The sequence below is a fragment of the Lissotriton helveticus genome, chromosome 3_1 (genome assembly GCF_964261635.1).
Source record: "Lissotriton helveticus chromosome 3_1, aLisHel1.1, whole genome shotgun sequence".
In the NCBI taxonomy this organism is placed as follows: domain Eukaryota; kingdom Metazoa; phylum Chordata; class Amphibia; order Caudata; family Salamandridae; genus Lissotriton; species Lissotriton helveticus.
Genome location: NC_136061.1, coordinates 1000613710 through 1000637269, shown reverse-complemented (window position 1 = coordinate 1000637269; position 23560 = coordinate 1000613710). Strand labels below are relative to the sequence as shown.

Here is a 23560-nt window from a genome sequence, read left to right as displayed (position 1 = left end):
CTTTCTCTCTCCTCCTTTGTTTTGTACTCCATGTTCTATTCGTTTGTGGTATTCTTGGGAGCCTTGCTAGTAATGTTAACAACTAACTTGTATCTTGTTTACAGACCCTCCCTCCTTTTCTTCTCCTATCCTGTTCGCTTTCACTCACTGCTCTTTCTTCCCTCCTTTCTTTCTCTATTCACCTCTCACCTTCCTTGTCTTCTTGCCACCACCCTCTTTTTTCTCTCCCTTTAGCTGTTCCCACTTTAATCCCCTCCCAACCTTCTCTTCTCTTTCTCATCTTCCAGCCTCTCCTTTTACGTCTACTCACCCCTTCCCCTCTTCGTTTCCGACTGTCTTCCTCCTTCACCTTCCTTTCTCTACTCCTTTTCCTTCCTCCTGCCTTTTTCCCTTCCGCTTCTTTCATTTTTCTGTCCCCTTACCATTATCATTCGCCTGCCCTAATGGAAGAAGACTCATCTGCATGATACCGTACTGTCTCTGACTCGCACAAACCAAACAAAGTCAACATTTCAAATAGGATCCTCCCGCCAGGTTTCTTCACACTTTCCTCTCACTCTTCAACCCCCAAAACAACCCAACAAACCCTATCACTCCAGAATCAAATACAAAACATGTAATAGCCAGGCATATCACATCACATCATACTACATGGCTCAGTACACACTGCACAATGACGACTGCACCCCACACTAATCACATCCAACTAAGCCTTTTCTGTTCCCCTAGCCATTACCACTTCTGATTTCACCATTGAACACCTTAACCCACTACGTCACCCTCCCACATCACACCCTTTCACATTATTAACAAGCCTGGATGTATGACCGTACGACGCGGGCTATTACCGTGCGTACCGTTACAACTCGTGTTTTACAACGCAAGTCGTCACCACGACTTACCCGGTGCGGACTTAGGAATAGTTTAATTTACTATTCCAACACCAGTCCCCGTGGATAGTAGGGAAGGTGTTGGAATAGTAAATTAACTATTCCTTGTCCTTGAGCGCCCTCCAGCGCAAGTCGTGGTTACGACTTGCGTTGTAAGAGACGCGTCGTAATGGTAGCGCGTGGTAACATCCGCGTCGTAAAGGATGTTCCCCACAAGCCTCAGTCCCAGTAGCCCAGAAGTCATCTCCAAAATAATATATAAGCACTTTGTATCTCTCCAAACCTCAGAGCATGACCACTTAATTTCAGACCAAATCAAACAACTCCACATTATACCATCTGACTCCAAAGAAGACTGAACTCACCACACATCTCCGCACACAACACCGAAAAAAACACACAACTAGCAAGGTACTACACCTGATGAAAAACTCTATGTTCCACTTTCTACCAAATTATGTCACTCATGATACCATACAAACCCCACTGCTCAACGCTTCACCTCTGGCTCCAATGCAGACACCGTACCCAGCCATATCTAATAATTATTTGTGTTTCTGGGCTGCTTGTGTGTTTCCTTTCTTCACTTATATTTTTAATGTCCCTTCTGAACTACCGAAGTATCTGCTATAATACTCTCATAAGCTGAATTAAATGCACATATTTGTCCCCCTTCCTTGATCGTGGCATAGAGTCCTGCTCAGCTTGTGCTTGTCTGTGTCGTTCGGGTTATGTCTGTGCAGCCCAGAATCATGTAAAGGAAGCCCTCTAATGTCGACCTTAGCATCCAGCAGTCATTGTGTGGAGTGGAGCTAGCAAGAGTATCTGTGAACGAAGGAATTTCTAGGCATGTCGTCATCTCTAATGTAGCAAGACCTGGGTAGGGTATCCTGCTTTCTGATGAAATAAACATGGTCTTCCAGCCCAGGGCTTCTAAAACTTTATGAACTTGACCATCATTTTGGTTTTCTTGCTTGTGCCTGTCCAGGTATGTGAAGTCTGAGCAATTCTCAACAGATTTAACATCTTACATTTGGTTAGACTAGTGATGTACCCTACTCCTTGCTGAACCTGACAGAGGCCTGAATCATTCTCAGCCATCTTTTGTGATCTCACATCTGGTTGCATCTGATAGTGACACCTGAGGTCTGAATAATTCTCCACATTCTCAGCTTCTCACATCTGGTTGGGCTGAACGTGGGTATTTCTCTAATGCTCTTCAGCATCTGGATGAAATAGGCTTGGATATCTTATACATTGAGGACCCTGGCTAGATATTTTGGACTTATTTGAACATGACAAATGTATTTGAGATATGTTATCCTTAGCAACTTTGGCATCTCCCATATATGTGGGCTAGACATCGTTATTTGAAACATGACTAATTTGAAGTTTTGTCTGAGTGAGCCTGATGTTTATCGGAGACCTATGTAATCGTCACTTGTCCCTGCATTTCACATCAGGGAGGACCTCGTTCAGATGCCCTTCATCTCGGCGACATAGTGTCAGTATCAGGGTAATTCAATACCTGAACAAATCTCGGCACAGTTATCATGTGTAATCTGGGTAAACCGGACTGTACTTTCTTATTACTATCTAAATCTGATAGGGACGCCTAAGTAATTCTCTGAAGCCTCAGCGTCATGTCTCTGAGTGGATGCTACAGTCCTAGTTGAGGCCGGAGTAATTCTTAAGTTTTAATTTTGCCATGCTCCTGCTTACCTTAGTAGATTGAGGAGGTGCACAACTGTCTTCCTACTGAGCTGGGAGTGTGACCTGCCGCCAACACCACTGCCACAGCAGGAGGAGGAAATCAAGAGACCCCAGGAGAGGTGGCGAGGCTGGGAGGGTGGAAAATCTCTATAACCAACTTAAGTGCCAGTCAGCATAAGCCCGGCATCGGCACCTGTACCAGCTAGACGAGCTTTGTCTGCTCATCGAACTAAAGTGTCGCCATTCCAAAGATTAACACAGCTGCGGTAAGGCTGGTAAGACATTCAATAGCCTCTGCTTATGTAGCTCACCCCGCTAGACCAGGGTGCAGATTGTGGACCAGGGTAGAGCGCCTATACCGCTTTCCCTGTGGCTCCCTCAAACCACTTGCCTACAAATCAGTCATTCAGCATTTGCCGAGTTTAGCTGGTTGCATAGCTCACAGTTATTCCGGCCTCAACTCTGCCCCCCAGCGAAGACCCTAAACTACGCAGACACTGGCATCGGGGTGCTGGCAATTGGTAGTTGGACAAAGTTACAAGATAGACCACAAAGGAGCAAAGCAGCAAGAGGAGCAACGATAAGGTCAGGAAGGAACAGGATGCTAGTAACCAATACAAAGTACCAGAAAATCTAAAACGATTCAGACCTCAAATCAAATTTAGCTGCTATCATCACTGCACCACCAACCAAAGCAAAGGCCCACCCAACAACAGAGCTTGTGAATCAAAAAGTAGAAGCACAACAAGATGAGAACAAGGATAGTGACAACACAGTGCAGAAACCTGCCGAGCATGGGGCCAACAAGTCATCAGACAGCAAGAATTTGTTCAGCAAGAATGAGGACCCATTTTGCGCAGAAATTCCAGAACTGTCATCCGCGCCAGCTACCTTCAACATGGTCCACCCCTAAACTATCAAAGAATGGTGAGGCTGAGCAAGTGTGTCACCAAACCAACGTAACGTAACCAACTACACAAAGCTTCAGTGCCAACAAATCAGGGGAAGGTGGAAGGTGTATCCAGTGTTGAAAAAACGTCAACAAGATAAGTCCAAATTCCTCGTCATAAGAATATCTTCAGATGTAATTGAGACCATAAATGAATCTGCACTGGTGCAAGGCATGCTCCATCAATTAGCTGTTCAGAGCTTCACTGAGGACGCCCCGCATTCCATCTCATATTGCTACGGTGCCACGTCAGCTGCCGGGCGTGCACAAGGGAACACTAGTTTCCCAGAAGGCAAGCACCAGGTCTCACCTTTATTAACGCGGCCCGGGAACTTAAGCAAACTATTAATGAAAAATCTGATAGGGGCCACGTTCACATTGAGCAGACCCCAACCACTAATAACTCCGAGGCAGGACTGGCTATGGCACCTGATGGAGGTCACTGGGATACAAGCTACTTAAATGCCACTACATCGCACCCCTTTTCTATCGCTGACCTAAGTCCTAGCAACATTGCAGTGTACTCGTTTCAAATCGTTGAACGCAATAAGCTGATTTGGATCCCGAATACCAAACCAGGGGGCCCCATGATATCCTAAATAGGGGGGAACATAATTTTGTTACTACAGTCCATTCCAGACTTGAAGTACATCAACTCTTCTGATGTCCTGTCAATTGAATTCCTTTAACCCAGTGGGAATCAAGTGTTAGAAGTAACCCACTTTTGTACTTTTTGCCTCTCACTCATTGTTGCATGCTCTCTTGACAAAAACAACACTACTAAAGGACTGGAGGATTAGACTAAAAGAAGACGTGATGAAAGGATATCCAGATGTGCTTAACAACCAGCTTAAACATCCCACGCACTCGATTCTAAAATATGCTCAGGCAATACAAAGTCTTTTAGAGATTGTAATTGACCTGATTAGCCAATATAAGAACTGGAATTGGCTGCCAGCCACCCTGCTGTCTAAAAAACGTTCCTGGCCATCTGAAGTGAGCATCGGCAAGCACCATGTTCATGATCCACAGCTAGAAATATGTTCATGGAATATCCATGGACTCGTGCAAAAACTTGAAGATCCAAATATCTTGGAATACTAGAGCAGTTTTGAAATTTTAATTCTTCAGGAAACTTGGGCACAATCAACTGCTTCGTTGACGGGCTACACTGAGCCCCAAAACCAGCAATTCATGTCTGCCGCTTTGTATGCCCAATGAGTGGCTTAACAATTTATATCTCCATATCTCTGCAGGTCATGATTGAGGATATCTTGAAGGAATCACGGGGTCAAGCATTGAAACGCAGCACGCCATTCTTTTAGGATAATGTCAATCTCTTGATCATAAAGGTTTAGATAAATCCTAATGCAACAGAGAAGAGGGCAAAGCTAAAAAAGTTAGTGAATATCTGATCGGATCTAAAAATAAAATACCCGCTAATCGATACCCTTCTAACAGGAGACTTCAACAGAAATCTGTTTAGTGGTACCAAGGGCAGAGAAAACAACAAATTGAACTTACTTTGTGTCATTACAATACGAAAAATGCCTGCAAAAAGTCGCTGGAATAAAACCTCTGACCCATTCTTATCTCGTCGATTTGAGGGGCACTCTTCTTCCCCCTCCCACCCCCCTCTGGGACCCCTGTCCCCCACCCCCCATTCTAGACGTATGCAACTGAAAAGTCTATTTCATATATTGACTTCACTCTGCTGCCTTTTAAAGGAATATTACCAGCTTTACTCTTGCAGACCGCCTCAATTGTGACCATGGACCACAGCAAACCCAACTGTACATTTGTGCCAACAAATTGGTGTATACTGTAGACTCAAAATCTTTAAAGACTGAAATAAGACGTAAGGAAAATATGGAGGTGACAACTTGGATTAAAACGCAACAAAGAGCAAATGTGTAAACAAACACAGCTCCTGTTGCACAATTGGGCCTTCGTACGGACCAAATAATGAGAAAATTCCAACCCATGTATCGCGGCTGCATAAAAACATCAGAGTGTAATGCCAAACTCAAACTAACTAGAAATCAGAAAACCCTGAAAAGAGATGTGAATCGCAATATGTGCAATTTTATAAAAAAAACTCCTCTTTCCGGACGGCGAAATTAAACGCAAAAATATCAAGGGAAATGTTTAGAAGGTCAATCTGACTGTCTAAGTCTAAAAAGAACGATGACTTTTGGGCCTGTCTCCTATACGCGAGCAAGATGAGGAACTCAAAACTATTCTGGTCGATGTGCAATCAAATATCAATCGGAGGCGAAAGGTACCAACGCAAACATATCTGAATCAGCCTGAAATTCCCAATTGACGCTGCACTTCTCAATAATCAACTCTCAGAAGTCTATAAAATCTGTTGCACCATTGCCTATGCAATCACATCAATATATCAGATATAAAAGAAAACTTAACGAACCCTGAAATAGACCTTGCATTCACAGAGCTAATTTCCAGACTCAAATTGGTGAGAATGAGGAAAGACCTGTCCGAACGGCCTCCTGTCAACTCTGTTCACAGCAGACACCTTGTTCTGGTCCGCAGTATTGTCCCCGTTGTATTGACACTATCTAGCATCAAATACGATTCCAAAAACACAGAGACGGTCGATTATCCAACTTATCCTTAAGGGCGGTTTAAAATCGGATCCCAGCCATCACCGCCTCATAGCGCTTATAGACAAAGATGGCAAACTCCATGCAAGCCTTCTGCTTGATGATCTAAAAGCATGGGCAAATGAAGGACAGATTGTCCCCAGAAACCAATGTTGCTTTAAAGATAACTGCCTCACCTCTACAAATGTAATAGAGCTGGCCTTGATTGCCCATTAGGTAATCAGGAGCAGCTGTGTGCTTTATTTGTGTTTTATTGATTTTAAAGCCACTTTTGTATGCATCCCTAGAGATGCCTCGTGGCACAGATTGCTGGTCCGGGCCTCCCATCAAACCTATTGAGCAGCTGTACTCAAATACATGTGTGCGGACAAAGCTGGGGGATGGCACATGCATCCCATGGAAGAGCCCCACAAACATGAGGCGGAAACAGGGATGTGTGCTAGTGCCTGTACGATTCAATCTGTACATCGCCGACATGTCTGAGGCCCTAGATGATGTCAACTGCCATCCCTCAAATTTGGGAGGCCAACACATGATATATCTTCTATATGCAGGTGAACTTGTGCTGTTAAACCAAACCAACATCGGTCTTCAGCGATAACTAGCAATTCTACACTTCTGCATCGGCAAGACCACTCTTGAAATAAATAACACCAAATCCAAGATTGTCATCTTCGGAGAGAAAATCACAGAACGGGGAAAGTGGCACTTAAATGGGGAGTGGACTTCGCAAAGCGCAGATTACAAATTTGTGGGTATCGATCTCAATAGCGAAGACACTTTCAATGCTCACAAGAATATCCTGAATACCAAAGGCAACAGCTATTGGATTTGAGCCTAGAGTCTTTGCTCCAGATGATGAATTGCAAGGTATTATCCACACTAACTTATGGGACTGAAATCACTCTGGGTAAAGAGGCGATTCTGCTAGACAAGAACATTACTAGAATCTATAAAGCAATATTCCACCTGCCAAAGAGTGTTGCCTGCTCAAGTAAGGCTTGAATCCAATCTCAGCAAGCAGACCTGGGCCAGGAGCAGTTCCTTTCCAAATTTCTGCCATAGACTCAGACTTGCCCCTCAAGGTGAGACCTAAATGGCTCGGGACCCGCTTCTACCTACCTACCTATAATCGCTACTAAGATAAGCTAAGCCAACTTTTGCTTAAAGAGGCACGGGGTTAAAATCCTCTTTATTCTGCATTAAAAAATTGGCAACAATTACTGCAAGAAACTTGTGAGGGCTAGATGATATGGCTGTTCTGGGTTGGCACTCCCACTCCTGGACAGTAATTAATTCCTACATACTGCGAAAACAGCAGCAACATATCATTTATAGTTACCCGAGGTGGCTAAAGTCCATGTTTGTAGCACTCAGACTGGAGGAATGGAATCTGCGGGGTCACACTCCGGTGTGGTGGAATACCATAGAAAAAGAATAAATGGGCTGACTTTGTAATCAGAGCAAGGAAACTATCATTCAGATTTGGTGTATTTACTTTTCCTTGCTACCGCAAAGGAAAGACCTACTTTGAAGAGGCTTTAACTGTCGTAGGGTTCGAACCTACCGCCAGGCTGTAATTGCAGGATTGAACCCAGAGAACACCACGCAAAATGTTAAAATTGTCAAATTTTTCAAGCTGGTGAAGCGAAACTAGGCACGGCTGATAATACCACCAATTCGGAAGCTGAATTTAAAAACGGATTGCCACCTAATCATGTGGCCCTGCAAAGTTGTTTCCATATTAGTCTGTCACACCTTAATATTCTGGCTTGCTGCCACTTAGTCTTCTTTGCTCTTTGCATTTTTCCATTGAACCTGTCCATTTTGAGGCGTTGCTCTTCTTACCCTGTTCACTGTTTTGCAGACTTGCACCTTCTCCATCACATTTTAACCTTCGGGCCTGCTGCTTTTCGATTACAATTTTGCTGCTAACTTGCACCTTGGTAAGTACCTTATTTACTGTTCTCAATTTCAGTATTGATCTCAACGCGCATTAACATATTATGACTGCAACTGCGGCACCTAATTAGGTTTGAGGTAATCTCACTTGTTTTTGCCAATACTAGGCATTTACTCTTGCTTATGTTATTCTTCTATTCTAAATTTGCACCTCTTATCAAGCACCTCATATACTGCTTAGTGGTGCATGATCTTAAAGTGCAGGAAACATTATGACGATAATTGTGGCATCTAACTTGGTCCGAGGTAACAACACTTGTTCCTGCCAAATTAAGGCATTGAGTTCTGCTGCACTTTGCACTTTACCTCCAGTACTTTAAGCAACATCCTTATTCGGTGGAGCTCAATGTTTCTACTTTTTTTATTATGTTTGTAAATTGTTGGCCATGTTTCTGCAAATATTGTATTTTAACTTTTTATATCCTGTATGGCATAGACTGGCTGTGTTCTTTTTAAGGTTTTAATTAACTGGACAATAACCGGTTCATTAATTCATTCATACATTACAAGATATGAGCTGATCTCATTCTTGAAGCTAATGTTTGGGGCCCTTTTGTCTGTAAACATATAGATGAAAGACAGACCCATCAGTTTGATCAATGTAGTCTGGCAACAAAGCTCCATTGCTTCTAAAGATCGTGGGCATTTAGCCCGTATTGATTTTGTTCAGAGTACTAGTTATAACCTACAACACTACAGGCTTGTTTCGGGTAATAATAATAATAATAATAATATGAAACTTATAACGCGCTCAGCTTACCCGGGGGCATCCCGGCGCGACAGACCAACGAAGGGGAGACTCAAAAAAAAATCACTACTGTGGAAACAAATAGGTTTTAAGAAGTTTCCTAAAAAGTAGGATCTTGGGCTCTGAGCGAATCTCAAGGGGCAAAGAATTCCACAAATTTGCCACCTGCACCGAGAAACGCCTGCCCCCAGTGCGAGCTCTCCTGACTCTCGCTGATTGCAGCAGATGTTTTTGGTCCGAGCGCAGAAGGCGTGGGGGTTTATAAGGACGGGCCATATTAAAAAGAATGGGGGGGCCTTTGCCATGTAGAATTTTATGGGCCGTGCACAGCGCCTTAAATTTCACCCGCTCCTTCACAGGGAGCCAGTGAAGCGCTTTGAGGGCCGGGGTGGCAGACTGCCTTCTGGGGATATCCATCAAGACTCTGGCAGCTGCGTTTTGCACCTGTTGGAGGGTTTTAAAGGTCGCTTCGGGGGCGCCGAGAAACAGGGCATTCCCGTAGTCGAGCCTCGATAGGATTAAACCACGTATCAAAAGCTTCTTAGCTGGATCCGGAAGCAGTGGTAGCACCTTTCGGGCTGACTTCAGTAGACCGAAGCAGACCCCCGCTGTCTTCCTTGCGTGGGTCCTAAAAGACAGATCTTCCTCCAACCATACTCCCAAGGACTTGATCTCCTTCTTGGGGGATGGTGGATCGCCAAGAGACCGGGGCCAACAGCTAGCAATAATGGAGGGACTGGAGTTACCCAGGAGCATCAGCTCGGTCTTTCCTCCATTAAGCTTTAGAGCAGAGTTGGACATCCAACGGTAAACGTTGGCCAGACAGTCATGTAGCACATTAGGTTGTTCCGCCAGCTGAGTGAGGCCAACCACCAGCTGAGTATCATCAGCATAGCTGATGATCTTCAACCCCGAAGGGGCTACCACTCTTTCAAGTGGAGTCATGTATGTATTAAATAAGGTAGGGCTCAACGATGAGCCCTGCGGGACTCCACATTGAAGAGGGAATAGGGAAGACTGCTCTGCCCCTTCCCAGACTTGGTAGAAACGGTTAGAAAGAAAAGATCCCAACCATTTCAGAGCCGTCCCTGAGACACCTACCTCTGACAGGCGTTGGAGGAGCACCTGATGACTCACGGTGTCAAAGGCAGCACTCAAGTCCAGGAGGATCACTGCCACTGATCCTCCTGTATCAAGAGTGCTCCTTGCTTCCTCCACTACCGCCAGCAGGGCTGTGTCTGTTCCCTGGCCGGGACGGAATCCAGTCTGGGAGTCTCCCAACAGGCGGTTGGACTCAAGATGGTAGGAAAGCTGGCGGTTAACCAGCTTCTCGGCGATTTTAGAGAACCCCGGCAAAAGCGAAATTGGCCTGAAGTTGGTCAAGTTGGAGGGGTCCAAACCTGGTTTTTTCAATAAGGCTTTTACCACTGCCCTTTTCCATCTCTGTGGCACTATGCCATGAGAGAGAGAAAGATTGATGAGGTCGGTCAGCGGAGTTGCCAGAGTGTTAGCCACCAGTTTGAGATGTTTCATAGGCACTGGATCACTCGGCGATCCACTCTTCATCTCCAACAAGACCTTTGTAACCTCCTCTTCCGAGAAGGGGCCAAAAGAAACAAGTTCGGTCAAACAACTTGTTGGGCTAGCAGCCGGCTCAGAGATTTGAGGCATAGCGGGCAGAGAGGATAGTATTTTATCTATTTTAGAGTGGAAGAAACTGGCCAGTTCCTCACATTTGTCTTTAGGATTAATATGCACGACTGGCGGGACCGGGGCTTTCAAAAGTTCTTTAAAAATTTTAAACGATTCTCTAGGAGAATTACTTGCCCTCTCAATCCTATCACTAAAGAAGTTCTTTTTCGCATCCTTCAATGCACTTTTGTATTTCCTCATCTCTCTTTTATAGTTAGCCCGGCTTTCTTCCGTCTGCTCTCTCCTCCAGGCACGTTCAAGCCTTTTGCAAGAAGTTCTGCAACTCCTAAGTTCCGGGGTATACCAGAGGGCAGAGCCAATTCTTCTCTCCCTGATAAGCCTCCTTTTTTTAGGAATCAGTAAATCGAGAGAGTTCGTGAGCCATTCTCCCAGGTGTTGATCAGCAATGTTAGGGTCATCTACAGGATCGGGGCAAGTTATAGCTAGCTCTTCCCCCCAGCTGTCCACCGGCAGCTTCGACCAGAGTCGTTCCACAGTATATTGTCCAGGTACGGGATCTCTCCGGTTCCTCAACAACCAGCTGAACGGAATAAGATGGTGATCCGTCCAGGGAAGGGCCAACATCTGGAGGGCTTGCAGGTTGATAGTATTAGCAAGAACAGCATCAAGCTGATGACCTCTGTTATGAGTAGCTCCCGAGTGAGCGAGATGAAGATCAAGCGCACCAAGCGAGCTCAGTAAATCTCTTGCTACTGCATCGTTGGGGTCATCAAAATGAAGATTAAAATCCCCAAGAAGTACAAAATTACTCGAGGCAGCAGCTAATGGAATAATGGCCTCAATAAGAGAGTCAACAAAATTCCTCAGCGTAGCAGGAGGCCGATACACAAGGAGGCCAGAGATGGAGACGGAAGAAGATATACCGAGGGAAAAGTGACAGCTTTCAGTATTACGAATACCGCAGTCTACAGCCTTGCATACAAATGTGTCTCTATACACAATGGCCACTCCACCCCCTCTCCCATCCGGCCTATCAAGATGGAAAATGAGATATCCCGGCGGGAGAGCATTGACAATGTCAGGACCAGAACACGCAGTCAGCCACGTTTCTGTCAAGAATAACGCATCCAGACAGTGGTCCAAAAGGAGGGAGTGTATTTCCACAGCGTGACAAGGCAGTGATCTGCAATTAAGCAAAGCCATAGTGAGTGAACAAGCTAAAAAGTAGATATTCCTTGTCTGCATGCTTGTGTCAAAAAGATCCAAATGCAGAGAAAGCATACTATTTTCACATGCATGGAAGATTTGGGGGAGGCACTGACAACGTTTTCAGAAGGGATTAAGGAGGGTGCTAATATTGATCCTATTCACAGCTAATAATTAACCAGAAACATGTTAACTCAATTCACTAGAAGGAAAATTAGAGAGCTCCTGTGAACTTTGTATTATTTGGTCAGATCAAAGACTGTATGTTCATCTCCTGTTTTTCACAAACTGGGTCAATTGCTCGTATTCTCTTTGAAGAACAGTTATTTATGGCTTTCTTTGTGGGTCAGCTCCTCTTTTCAACCCTTTTCAGCTGTTTAGGGACATCTTCTCCCTTGTCCCGAGAAGGAGGGGCTTGTGGACTTTCCTCCACATGTAGCCTTTTGTATATACTGTTGTTACCACATGGGTGATGTAAAAGTGCATCTTAATCTACATTTGTTAATCTGCATAGCATAATATCCGTAGAATCTGAATAAGAGTATCTGTTTGTATGCTGAAGTATTCAATACCCTGGCTGTCATAAAAGTCTCTCCAAGGAAAGTGTGGAAGTAGTGACTTGATAAGGGATTAATGGTGTAGTGATTAATGGTGTAGTGCAGTGGTAACGAGCTAGCTCATTTCCCTCAATCTCTCTCTCCGTTGTCTTTGCATATGCGATAAGGTTTCAAAGCCTACTCTGTGCTTTCTAGGTACGCTTAAAGATTTAGAATATCTTTTATACACTGCTCCCAGTGTTAATCTTCAGGTATTGGAATATAGTTTGTCAGAAATCATTAAGGAAGACTTTTGTGTAATTTGATCTGGTTAACATGACATTGACTTCTCTGAACACCTGCTTAAACATGCATTTGTGAATCACCGAAAAATAAGTGCCTTCCTGGCACTTAATGTATGTATTCTGTGGGTATCCGATTTCCATCTGGAGAAAATGTTATCTGTGTGCTTTTACAGGTAACATGAGGCTTCTTTTGATAGAAATTATTGGCTCTAGGACAACACTTTACCGTTGTAATTTCCTTTTAACCCCTTCGGCGCTCATGACGAGCTCAGCTCGTCATGAGTTACGACGCTCATACGCTCATGACGAGCTGAGCCTGTCATGTAACGCGGCTTTTAAAAAAACGCAGCGCACAGCGGGAAAACCGCTAGCGCGCATGCGGTTAAATGTATTATATGGTAATTTCCTTTTGTGGTCTCCTGTCTGGCCACAAGCTTCATTGCTTCTAAATGTTGTTGGCATTTAGCCTGTATTGATTTTGAATTTCTTCCTTTCGCAATGAAATACAGCTAAAATGATCTTCGAAGTTGGGGCAGATTTGTGTATTAAACAATTGACAAAAATATTCTTCATTGAAATATTCAGATAAATGGATGTCAAGAAACAAGTGTATTCAAGTTACTGTACGGTTTTAAAAGATGGTCTGCTAAAAAGAAATATTAGTTACTTTCCATGTTCTTAGTGCTTGTGGTGGTCACACATGACACGGATTCAATTAAGGGATAGTATCTCATGAACTTTCACAGTCTGGTCTTCCCTTTAATTAGTTGACGTTTCAATCCTCATAACACTTTGTGATCATCAGTACAAGATGTATGGAAAGCTGCTGTGCGTCAATTCTAAAATAGGGGTCAATTAAAAGCTGAAAAGGCTAACCATATGTGACTCTGTACAATGCAATTATGAAGTCCTGTACAAATAATGCTGTGCTTACTCAAAGTGATGGCTAGTAGAGTACAAAGTGAAAGGTAAGCGTTCCTTTGGCTATGTAACATGTGTCAAAGTAAATATTCAAATACGGTCTGAGGAAGGGATGAATTGTCGCTGTGTGATCAAGGTTAAATACTTTCAAGTTACTTAGGCAAGATGTACGCAGTCATTAGCAATAGAAATGCAATTGGAATACTTACACCGAGTATAACTATTCGGTTCTTTGCTGAATGGCCAGGAAACTTACCAGAAGATTCAGAATGTGTCCAACTACAAATGTGTCCAATTGTCATATCAGTTGTTCCTTTAACATCAGTTCCACTGCTACCTTCCTTTTTTCACTAGAGGGTAGCATGACGGCCATTACAAGTAACATTTAATGCTTGTTGATTTTTGCTAGTATTGTGTTTTTGTTGCACAATAAGACCGAAAGCCTGCCCTTTTGGGTGCATGGGCCAGTAGATGAGGAAGTCACAATGGTGACACTTGAAAGAAGATTTTCATAGAAATTAGTTGACCTGCAACATAATGTAATGTGTACACATTTATTAAATACTTATGTCTTAACATTAGTAGTCTTGCTGTAATCCAGGTTTAGTGTTTTACTTTATGGGACCTATTCTCTCAACTATTGTAGTTGAGATCAAAACTCTGGTTACTTATTTGTTATCACGTTATTCTTATCACACATCTCAGAGCGCCTCACTAGAGAGTAGACCAAGTCAGATAACCAAAAATGCTATTGTGCTAGCTCACTTTGGATCCACGTAAGCACCGCCATTTCCATTGATTCTTTAAAACTGGTGGAAAGGTCTGAAAGTCAAACATACCTTTCACTTATAAAATGCTGCATTTTTTGCAAAGATTACCAGGTCCTTCCCATGGATGAAAATGTCCACACCGCTGGGCCCACGAAGTGGAGAACTAATATAGGAGAATTATCGTTATAAAAGAAAAAAATTGCCATGCATTAATCTTTTATCAATCTTAAAGAAGTCTTTCATTTTGACAGGTGTGAAAGAGTATTTATCAAATCCGGTAAAAAAAAAATCTCAATACAATACTATCCATAGTTGCCATGATATACAACAAATGATTTTGCCATTGTTTTTAATTTTCTATTACCTTTTCAACAGGCTGTCATGAAGACGTATGCAAAATCGTGGAACTGGCCTGTAAACATAATGTCTGTATGATACCGTTTGGTGGTAAGCGGCAATTTTCTTCTGGTTTGCGTTGGGTTTGCTGTTTTAGATATATCTTGCTGACTTGGTGCTTTGGCTCAAATGCATTTTAAATGTGCAGAATGTGAGTTGAAACAAATGTAATAAATACATTCTAGGCCTGCAACTTCCCCGATAATTGTAGTTTGATATATTCCTGTAAAGTGTGAAGTTAATGTTGTGACCTGTTGCGAGGAAAGCTTGATTTTATTCCAAATTTCATTTTTGGGACAAATGAGTCCTTCGAAATTCCTACCCCCTCACATTAATGCACTAAACTAGATAGCGCTCCTCTTCTAAATGTAACATCATTTAGGTGTGTTTGTTTTCTAAATCACAAACATTGAAAAGTACATCCTAATCTAACTGCAAGTAGGAATGTGAGTCAACTTGAAACAGCAAGTTCAGATTGTTAATTTTTTTTTTAACAGGAGGAACCAGTGTCTCTAATGGTTTGGTGTGCCCTGAAGAAGAGAGAAGAACCATTGTTTCACTGGACACTTCTCAAATGGTGGGTTATAAATTAGTAGTCTCCCGTTAACAAAGGTTTATAGGAATGCCATTACTGTTCACCAATTTAATATTACCCATTAGGTCATATTGCTTTGTAACTGTTCTCAGATACGCTGCACCAAGTGAAGTCCTCCATAGGTGTACAGAACTTTAAATGCAGAAGCAGGAGAATGTTTCCATGCTCATTACTTCTCTATTAAGGGAGGAAGGATAGCTGCAGTCTGTGTATTACCATAGCATCTGAACTAGAAGTTTTTTTTTAGCATGACTATCAGTTTACTTGAATCCCAATTTTAGGTTTTACATTTGTGTGCATTTTCTTCTTGTGCTTAGCCTTTTTGTGGGAATTTTGCACATGAGAGAGTGCTTCAGGAAGATGTCAGACAGGGGACTGATCAGCACATTGAGCCTGTGTTTTCAGCATTAGAATAAAACTCACGTTTCTCTTACAACCTCGACAACCGCCTACTACCTAAGCATAATTTGTATAATTTTCATGAAAATAATTATTTGAAAAAATTATGCAATTTCACCAACCCCTTATTTAACTAGTGATTCCAATGAATCCCAAAAACGGTTTAAAGTTGTCCCAAAAACGAATTGATATTCAGTCATATATGATGAGTTTGCCTCTTGTGGACCTATATTAGACAGCACTGGTTTAAATATTTTGTAAATTTAGCTATTTTTAAAGTCTCTCTCTATTTATTACGTTTTATGGTCTCGATCTATAACTTTAGATGTCTGTTAAAGAACTATTGCCTTTCATACACTATGCTAAGAGTCAACTTTAGGTCACCCCCGCTCATGGTTCGATGACGTTCATTTCTCTCTGTTCCTTTCTCCTCATTCAATGTTTTTTCTTCCTATTCCTCGGTTTGTCCCGCCCATTGGAGCTTTTCTCCTTACCATATTTCTGCTAGGTTGGCTTACATCCTTCCACTGCTGACATGATATGACTACATTTTTATTTGGCTTTTGACAATCCATTGAGGTTCATCACTTTCCTCACTCTCTTTCTGCTTTAATTTTTAAAATAAATGAATTATCTTTTTCCTTAATCATTTTTTTTGTCTGCCAACTGCACTCAACTGCTGGGCTGATGGCGTTTAGACATATGCACCTGACCCTCACTTCCTACGCCATCTATATCCGACCACCACCAACATGCCTCTGCCTCTCATCCTTCCCTTTTTAGTCCATTTTTTATTTGTTTAAATTATTTTTGGGAGGATCCAGTTGCTACACACTTCTTCTAGCCAGTCATTTTCCCCTATAGTGCAGCATCCCATGCATACTTTCTTTATTTTTGTAATACTCTGTTTAAGTGCAGAATTGCAACTGGAGAATATAAAAGTACCAATTTAGTTTCTCTAGACATCACATAAAAACAGTTTAGCAGAATGAGAGGAATCTTAGGTGAGTCGCAAAGCACCCACCATGACCTCACCATCTTCACGTCGCCTCATTCTCTAGGAAAAGATAGATGTGGTGTGCTCCATATTTGAACCGAAATATTCACACCATGGACCCCAAATTATGGCTTGTTTCTTTAGGCACCGTCTAGCTGGATAAACTGTTTTCTCTATCAATTCCCAGTGCTCCATGCCCTCAGCAATTCCACCTTAGTAGGGCTTTTGTCGGACCGACACATTTTACCCATATAACGCTTGACAATGACACATTTCATATGTAGCAATTGTCCTGCATATCCAGATCAATCCCACTCCCACTGGTGCCAAATAAACATGGCTTTGGAATAAGTGCATCCACGATCCTCAGCGCTCTTTAGAGAAGATGGGTAATATCCTTCCAATAATTTTGAATCACTATGCAATCCCCACCACTTGTACCCAATCTGAAGCCATATCTTTGCATCTTTGGCACGTTGCAGTGGTTAGTCAACCCATGCTCTTAAATCTCTTGGGTGAGTAATAGGACCAATACAGACATAATCTGGATGAGGCTCAGGCGAGTCAGTAGTGTGACCTTACAGGGAGCCATTCTGGCCTCCACACTTTCTTCAACTTCCAGATGTCCTATGTCCCTTTCCCATTGTGTTTTTTTTGTTTAATGCCGTGAAGTGATCGGTGGTGTTTATTACCAGTGATTTATATATATTGGAAACTGTTTCTTGCCATAGGCTGCAACACCTTTGCTTGCTAGGGTTTGAATGCAGCTAAAGACAACAGTGTAATGCAATATTGATCTAGTGCATGATGAAGCTGTATGTATTTAAAACACAAAATTGCAATTTCTGTCGATTTTATTCTTAGGGTCTCGCATGACTTTTAACGGTCTAGGTTCGCAAACGTTCCCCTGTATGGAGATGCCTTTTAAATCCTATTGGCTGACCCTGAAGCTGTGACACTTGAGATAGCACCTTACTGACCGATACCAGTGTTTCACTGGTTAGTTTGTTTTTCCTTCCTATCCACATAAGTGCCGCCTGCCAGCACCAAAGTGCAATTCCGGTTGGGTAAGGGTAGATTTTATGGGTAGCGGGTGACATAAAGATAATAAATTAATAATGGCTCATGGAGTACTGCTTTTTCCCCTAATCGAGGGGTCATCCCTATTAGAGATACACTAGTCATTAATGTTTAGAAATTTAGAGGCCCAGGAGTATAGGCAGACATCTGTCATATCCAAACCACCATTCTAGGTACACTGTATGCATCTGAGCCAAGATCATTGTGCCTTCCCATACAAAGGTCAAGGATACAGATGTAATCTTAGTGAAGGAACAGTTTGGGGCAGCGTAAGAGTAAATGGGCATCACATATAAAATCTTGGGCAGGGCAGTCCTTTTATGAAGGGGTATTCTGCATATGAAATATACAGGTAGGGTGTCCCAAGCACAAAGGTCTTGTTCCAGCTTGGTTAGGAAAGGGGCTATATTGAATTCTCTGCCTTCTGTGGAATATAATATTATATGTATATTTAGGTACTTAAACCTCTTTGTTGGTGTGTTTATTTTTGGGGCTTGGGACTTGGAAACCCTGGGGTCCCAAATTTGGAACATCGCTGACTTCCCTCAGGTAACTGAGACCAGATGCCTTCCCGTATAGATTCTGAGCATGCATTATTCAATAGCCGTTCCATATTTTGTGTATCAAAAATAACAATAGGTCCTCCGCGTATAGAGCCACACTAACCTCTATAGCCCATTCTATGGGAAAACCTTGTATCAATCGATCCATTAGCAGGTCCTCCATTGGGTACGCCAGGGCGTCAACCCACTGCCTCTCTCTGCAGTTAATCGCTTCAGGTGTTGCATTCAGCTTTTACATATAAACAAATCATCTCAGATAGTTTGTTTGCATATAAACGCTGTAATGTCCGCTTGCCAGCTGAAGAGAGCTTCACTACTTGTATTACGCATGCGTCAGGTGAGGACTGTTATAGCCCTGCCTCACACAGTCACAATACATATCTGACATGCTGTACTAGCGTCACGCAGTGCGGAATGTCAGATAATGGAGCGTCAAGGCTTGTCAATCATGCCCCCTTTTACTCTATCAGAAATTGGAATAGAGAAAAGAAGTTTACCTCTAACCATAGCCGCGCTTCTGATTAGGTAGAAGCTCTTTGACCTAACTCTGATGAGCTGCTTGCCAGTTATGCCATTCGAAAATCGTGGGCCCTGCTAATCGAGCATTCCAGCTTGTGCTGACGAGGCCTACATCAGGTATGTTTTTTTCTTTACTAGTTTTACTTTGTATGAATGTGCGTGTCCTTGTATGTTTGCCTGCGTGCTGGTGACTGTGTATGCATGTCAGCATAATTGTCATTGTATGCATGCCCCGGAGTGTATATGTTTATATAAATTAGTGCACCCCATATGAAATCCTGCGGGGTGGTAAGTCTTGAGCCCAGTAGATAGCGAGGACACAAGCCTGTTATTAAGCTGATCTGTAAAACCAGTGAAATAATCCCCGATGTATATTAAAAGACCTGTAAAAAACCGGTCTGCCAAACTGGTGAAAGGATCTGACTTCAGCTTTAACAGAGCTTCCGGGTTTCTGATTTCATGCGAATGGCTTTTTTTGTTTTGATGATGCTAGCATTTGAGATTAAATGAGTGTAGCTACTGATAGCACAACAGGTGCAGTTGCACTGGAATCCTGTAGTGTGTTGGGCCCTCTTCACCCCTGCTTTCAAAGCAAATCCTGGTTCGATAGGCCCATTTTTAGGACAAGCCCCTGAGCCAGTGCGCAAGCACTGCTCTGGGGTTGATCTGTGGTAGTTCATTACATGAGGGAAGCCCCGCCTACTCCCCCGCCCATCTTTTTCTTTGGCTTGGGACTTTGTCCTTCCTAAATGCTGCCTTCCGATTGGTTTATAGGCTTGTTAATCCCTGCTTATGACAGCCATGTCGTCATTTGTATCCTTCCATGAATACTGCCCCTTTACGTTGAGTGTTACACAGTATGTATCATTTACATTGTGAGCACTATTTTCTTTAATGAGGTTCTCTTACTGCCCATGCCTTCTCCACCCCTCCCGCAGTCCGTGCCTTCTCTACTAAAGAACATCATCTGGCCATGGAGCTTGCCACCCGCTGTTAATGCGTCATTAAGGGCAACTTAAAGGTGCCGGATTCACCCGGTGCTTTAATGTTGTTTGTTTATTTGTGCAGCCTCGCCCAGCGACGATCAAGCAGTCACATGTGTAGAGGCTGGACGGGGCCACCAAAGAGAGCAAAATGTGTTTTTGGCGCTTGGCACAGCTGTAGTGTAGACAATATATTTCACTGTCCATGCCGGAAATTGATAGTACTAAGAGGTACATTACCGCGGCACTCACAAAAACATTTCTGTAAAATATCTGTTATGAAAAGCGCGGTTTTAGAAGAACAAGCACTGATTTTAAACCGCAAAAAATGCCAAAATTACAATTTGTTTCTCTCCCAGATTTGGTATTAGTGCATTGTCAGCCGCATTCTATTTTAGTAAACCTAGGGCTCGCACAATTGCATCTTCCAGTCCAGCCGTCAGGCCTTATTCATGTTGTTGCCTTTGAATGTGTACACTACAAGCATCATTTTAATTATCCACCTATGCATGCCAGATGCAGCGTGAGTCAACTTATTAGTACTAGTGCTATAGTTTAACTTTCATGCCACTGTCGAGGCCTACCCGCAGGTCACTTTTATGTTTTGCATGAAGATGTTATTGTTGGCAGGCTTATGTCCCAAAATAGCTTAATTTGCTTAATAAAATCATATAAAATTGCCGTATGTTCATCAGTTACTCTTGGCTCTCTGGATACGCTGTTATAGTGTGTATTTAATGATTTGCTCCTTTTGTGTATTCTAATACTGTGTCCCTAGATTGTTTCACAAAACTGTGGCACAGTCGAGATATTAATAGGACATTTAAAAGAACTTTAAATACAAATCGTTTCCTAAAATACTGATGGGTGGAGTGATGTTCTGAAAGCCCTGCATTTTCTGCAAAACGGTACCAACTGATCTTTTGCTAATTTCATAATCTTTTTTTCTCAATTCCAAATAATAAAGTTAGCACTTTCAGCCATACAACACATTGGTGTAATATGTAAAGAAATATGAAAGGCCATAGCAGCAAGGAATTTCCATTTAAATGACCTTTTGAAAAGTACCGTTTTCTAAATCTTTTGCTTAAATCTTCTACATGCCAGTATTTTTATTGCTGAGTGATATGTTTAACATTACACAGTTATTTTCATATCAGTCAAAACAATCGAAATTAAATACATTGGGGTGAAAGACCTTGAAGTCCAGCGACCATTGTCATTTGCAAAGGGATAATGCATTACGTATTTGGCACACACATTTATTTTACAAATCATTAACAAAAAGAAGAAGGAAATTAAGTTTCTTTTATTTTGAAAAGCCTTCAAACTCATAGAAGGATAGTTGGAATATCGGGCATCGCCACAATTTCCGTACTTCCGTTCCAGCTGGTCCGTGTGGGCCCATTTCACTTGCACACATCGTCCCATGTTCATTGTGGACAAACTAAGCCACACTCAAAATGACAGAAGTGGCTCGATCTTTAGCAAAACGAGCTTACCTGGCTGCCATCCATCTTGGAGATGGGAATTGACAGCTGCCATACTCATGCTGTATGAGTTCTTGTATTCTTTCATAATAAGCATCAACTGTTGCAGTTCATCGTCTTTTTTTTTTTCTCAACCACACCACTATTTTACTATTTTGGTGGAATAGAGTTTCGGGTAAAGCTTAAATTTATTGGTTTATATACGTACCCATGACTAGTCGTGCATTTTGGATTGCTGATATTAATGACCAGAATGGAACTGGAATCCGATGGATCGTACTTCATAGAGGTGACATGAATGAACTTAGATGGTTGCATTTATATATTTTTTTATTACATCATTTACATTGTTTTTAATGTGTTCCAGGATAAGGTGCTGCATAGCTAAAAACGTATAAGATCCAAAGGGTGAGGCCTATTGGCTATGCCACTGCTTGTTCTTGCTTGCATTAGGGCCCAGGGAGGCTTTACTATGTCAGTGTACTTTTGTATTTTGTAAATTAGGGTAGCAATATGATCCTGTCTTCACAGTACAGGTTCTTGATGCAGTTTGTAATGTTCACCGTCTCTTCTCTTTGCGCATTGTCAGAGATCAGTCAGTCAATACTGATGTAGCACAGGCATATCAAAAGAGGCATTGTCCTCTCCTAGCAACTAAATTACGTTTGTTAGTATTTTGTTTTGGCAGACAAAGCCAGTGAAGTACATAGTTTCTGCTGCTACAGTCTGACCTTTTACTATATTTCAATAGTTCCCCCTCATATCAACTTGTTGAACCATTGGGATACTAGATAAGTTAAGAAAATGCCATGGATATAGTGGTTAGCATCTGTGTTATTTACAAAAATATCTTGGGGAAGGGGAGAAGCCCAAACTCACCATAGCTCATTATAGCCACTCTGGATCACCTAGTGTAGGCATTTATGCCCTACCTAGTTTAAAATTCACCAGCTGCCACTGTAATTGATCCACCCTGATCCACAGTGCAAGAGGTTGTATCACCAAGGCGAAACAGCATTGATGAAAGGGACAGACCTGCCTCATTCCATGTTCATTAGGGAAGGAATTTGACAACACACGGCTTCATCCATAGGTATGTCCGCCACTCGCCTCAGGCCACACCCCTGCTTGCTGCTCTTGGGAGCTCATTCTACCCCTGCCTCTGGGATTCTCGCTGGCACTCCGATGACATCCCCATGTGCCCTAATTCCAAGAGGCGGTGTAGTTCTAGGGTGCAGCACCTGTGCTGTGGTAAGTTGCAGCTGTTGGGATGCTGTGCCAGGGTCGGATTGGTACGGTGGGGATTCGGGCAGTGGCAGAGGGGCCGGTATCAGAGTTCCAGCTGTGGGCTGCATTTTTGGACAGCCTGGGCAATTTGGGCGGTATCTAAGTTGTTTGGATGCCGCCAGTGGCCCAATGGGTGCCTGAGTGGCCTTTCTGGAGGCAGATGGGCGTTCATTACCTCCCTTTTATCAACGGGAAGAGGTGTCACTTCCTATCTCTCGTTGGCCCGGCTCTTTCATGTATGTTTATTGAGCGGGGGTAGGGTGCCTGAGCAAAAGTGGTCTCACTTGTTTTCAGGTATGTCCAGTGTGAACTAATCTGTGTATTTTTTTTAATCTAAGTAAAATTAAGAAAACATGCCTCTGTCAGAGACTCCCCCACCTCTTTCTTTTTTATAAAACTTCGCCGGAGCAGTGTTTTGTGGAAAGGTAATATGCAAATGTGGGCCACTTTTTTTTAGTGTGCTTGGGCCGATTAGTGTGCTTCGGATATCTGGTGGCCTACAGAAATGGACCATCCCCTGCAGACTGTATACAAAACTGGGTGTGAAGTGGGAGGCTGACCTCTCATTCTCGACACAGATACGTCAGTTGACGCCTACCTGCTTTTGTAAATTGAGGAATTTGAAGAAATTTCTGCATCTGCTGCCAGAGGAGTGCCGGAAAAGCATAGTACATGCCTTAGTGGCATCTAGGCTGGACTATGCAAACGGCTTCTATCTGGGCCAACCAAAATGCGGCTGTGAGGCAGATAGGCGAGTCCCTTTTCGTGAACATGTCTCTCCGCATCTAAAAGCATTTCATTGGCTCCCAGTGGTCAAAAGAATTGAATTTAAGGCCTTGACACTGCCATTCCGAGCCATGCATGGCATATGCCCCAACTATCTAAAACACAGATTACGTGGATATAAGCAGTCAAGATCCTTGAGGTCCAATTCACAATTTTTACTCTGCATTCCCCATTTCAAGAAGTCG

At 42.8% G+C, this 23560-nt stretch overlaps 1 protein-coding gene across 1 annotated transcript in view; it reads left to right on the top strand.

Annotated features, from left to right (window-relative positions):
- AGPS (alkylglycerone phosphate synthase) overlaps positions 1–23560 on the top strand; it is a 732223-nt gene that overhangs the window by 251083 nt on the left and 457580 nt on the right. The window contains exons 6-7 of the mRNA XM_078681513.1: positions 14656–14727; positions 15174–15253. Coding sequence (XP_078537639.1) covers positions 14656–14727; positions 15174–15253 — 152 coding nt within the window. The remainder of the gene's footprint in view (positions 1–14655; positions 14728–15173; positions 15254–23560) is intronic.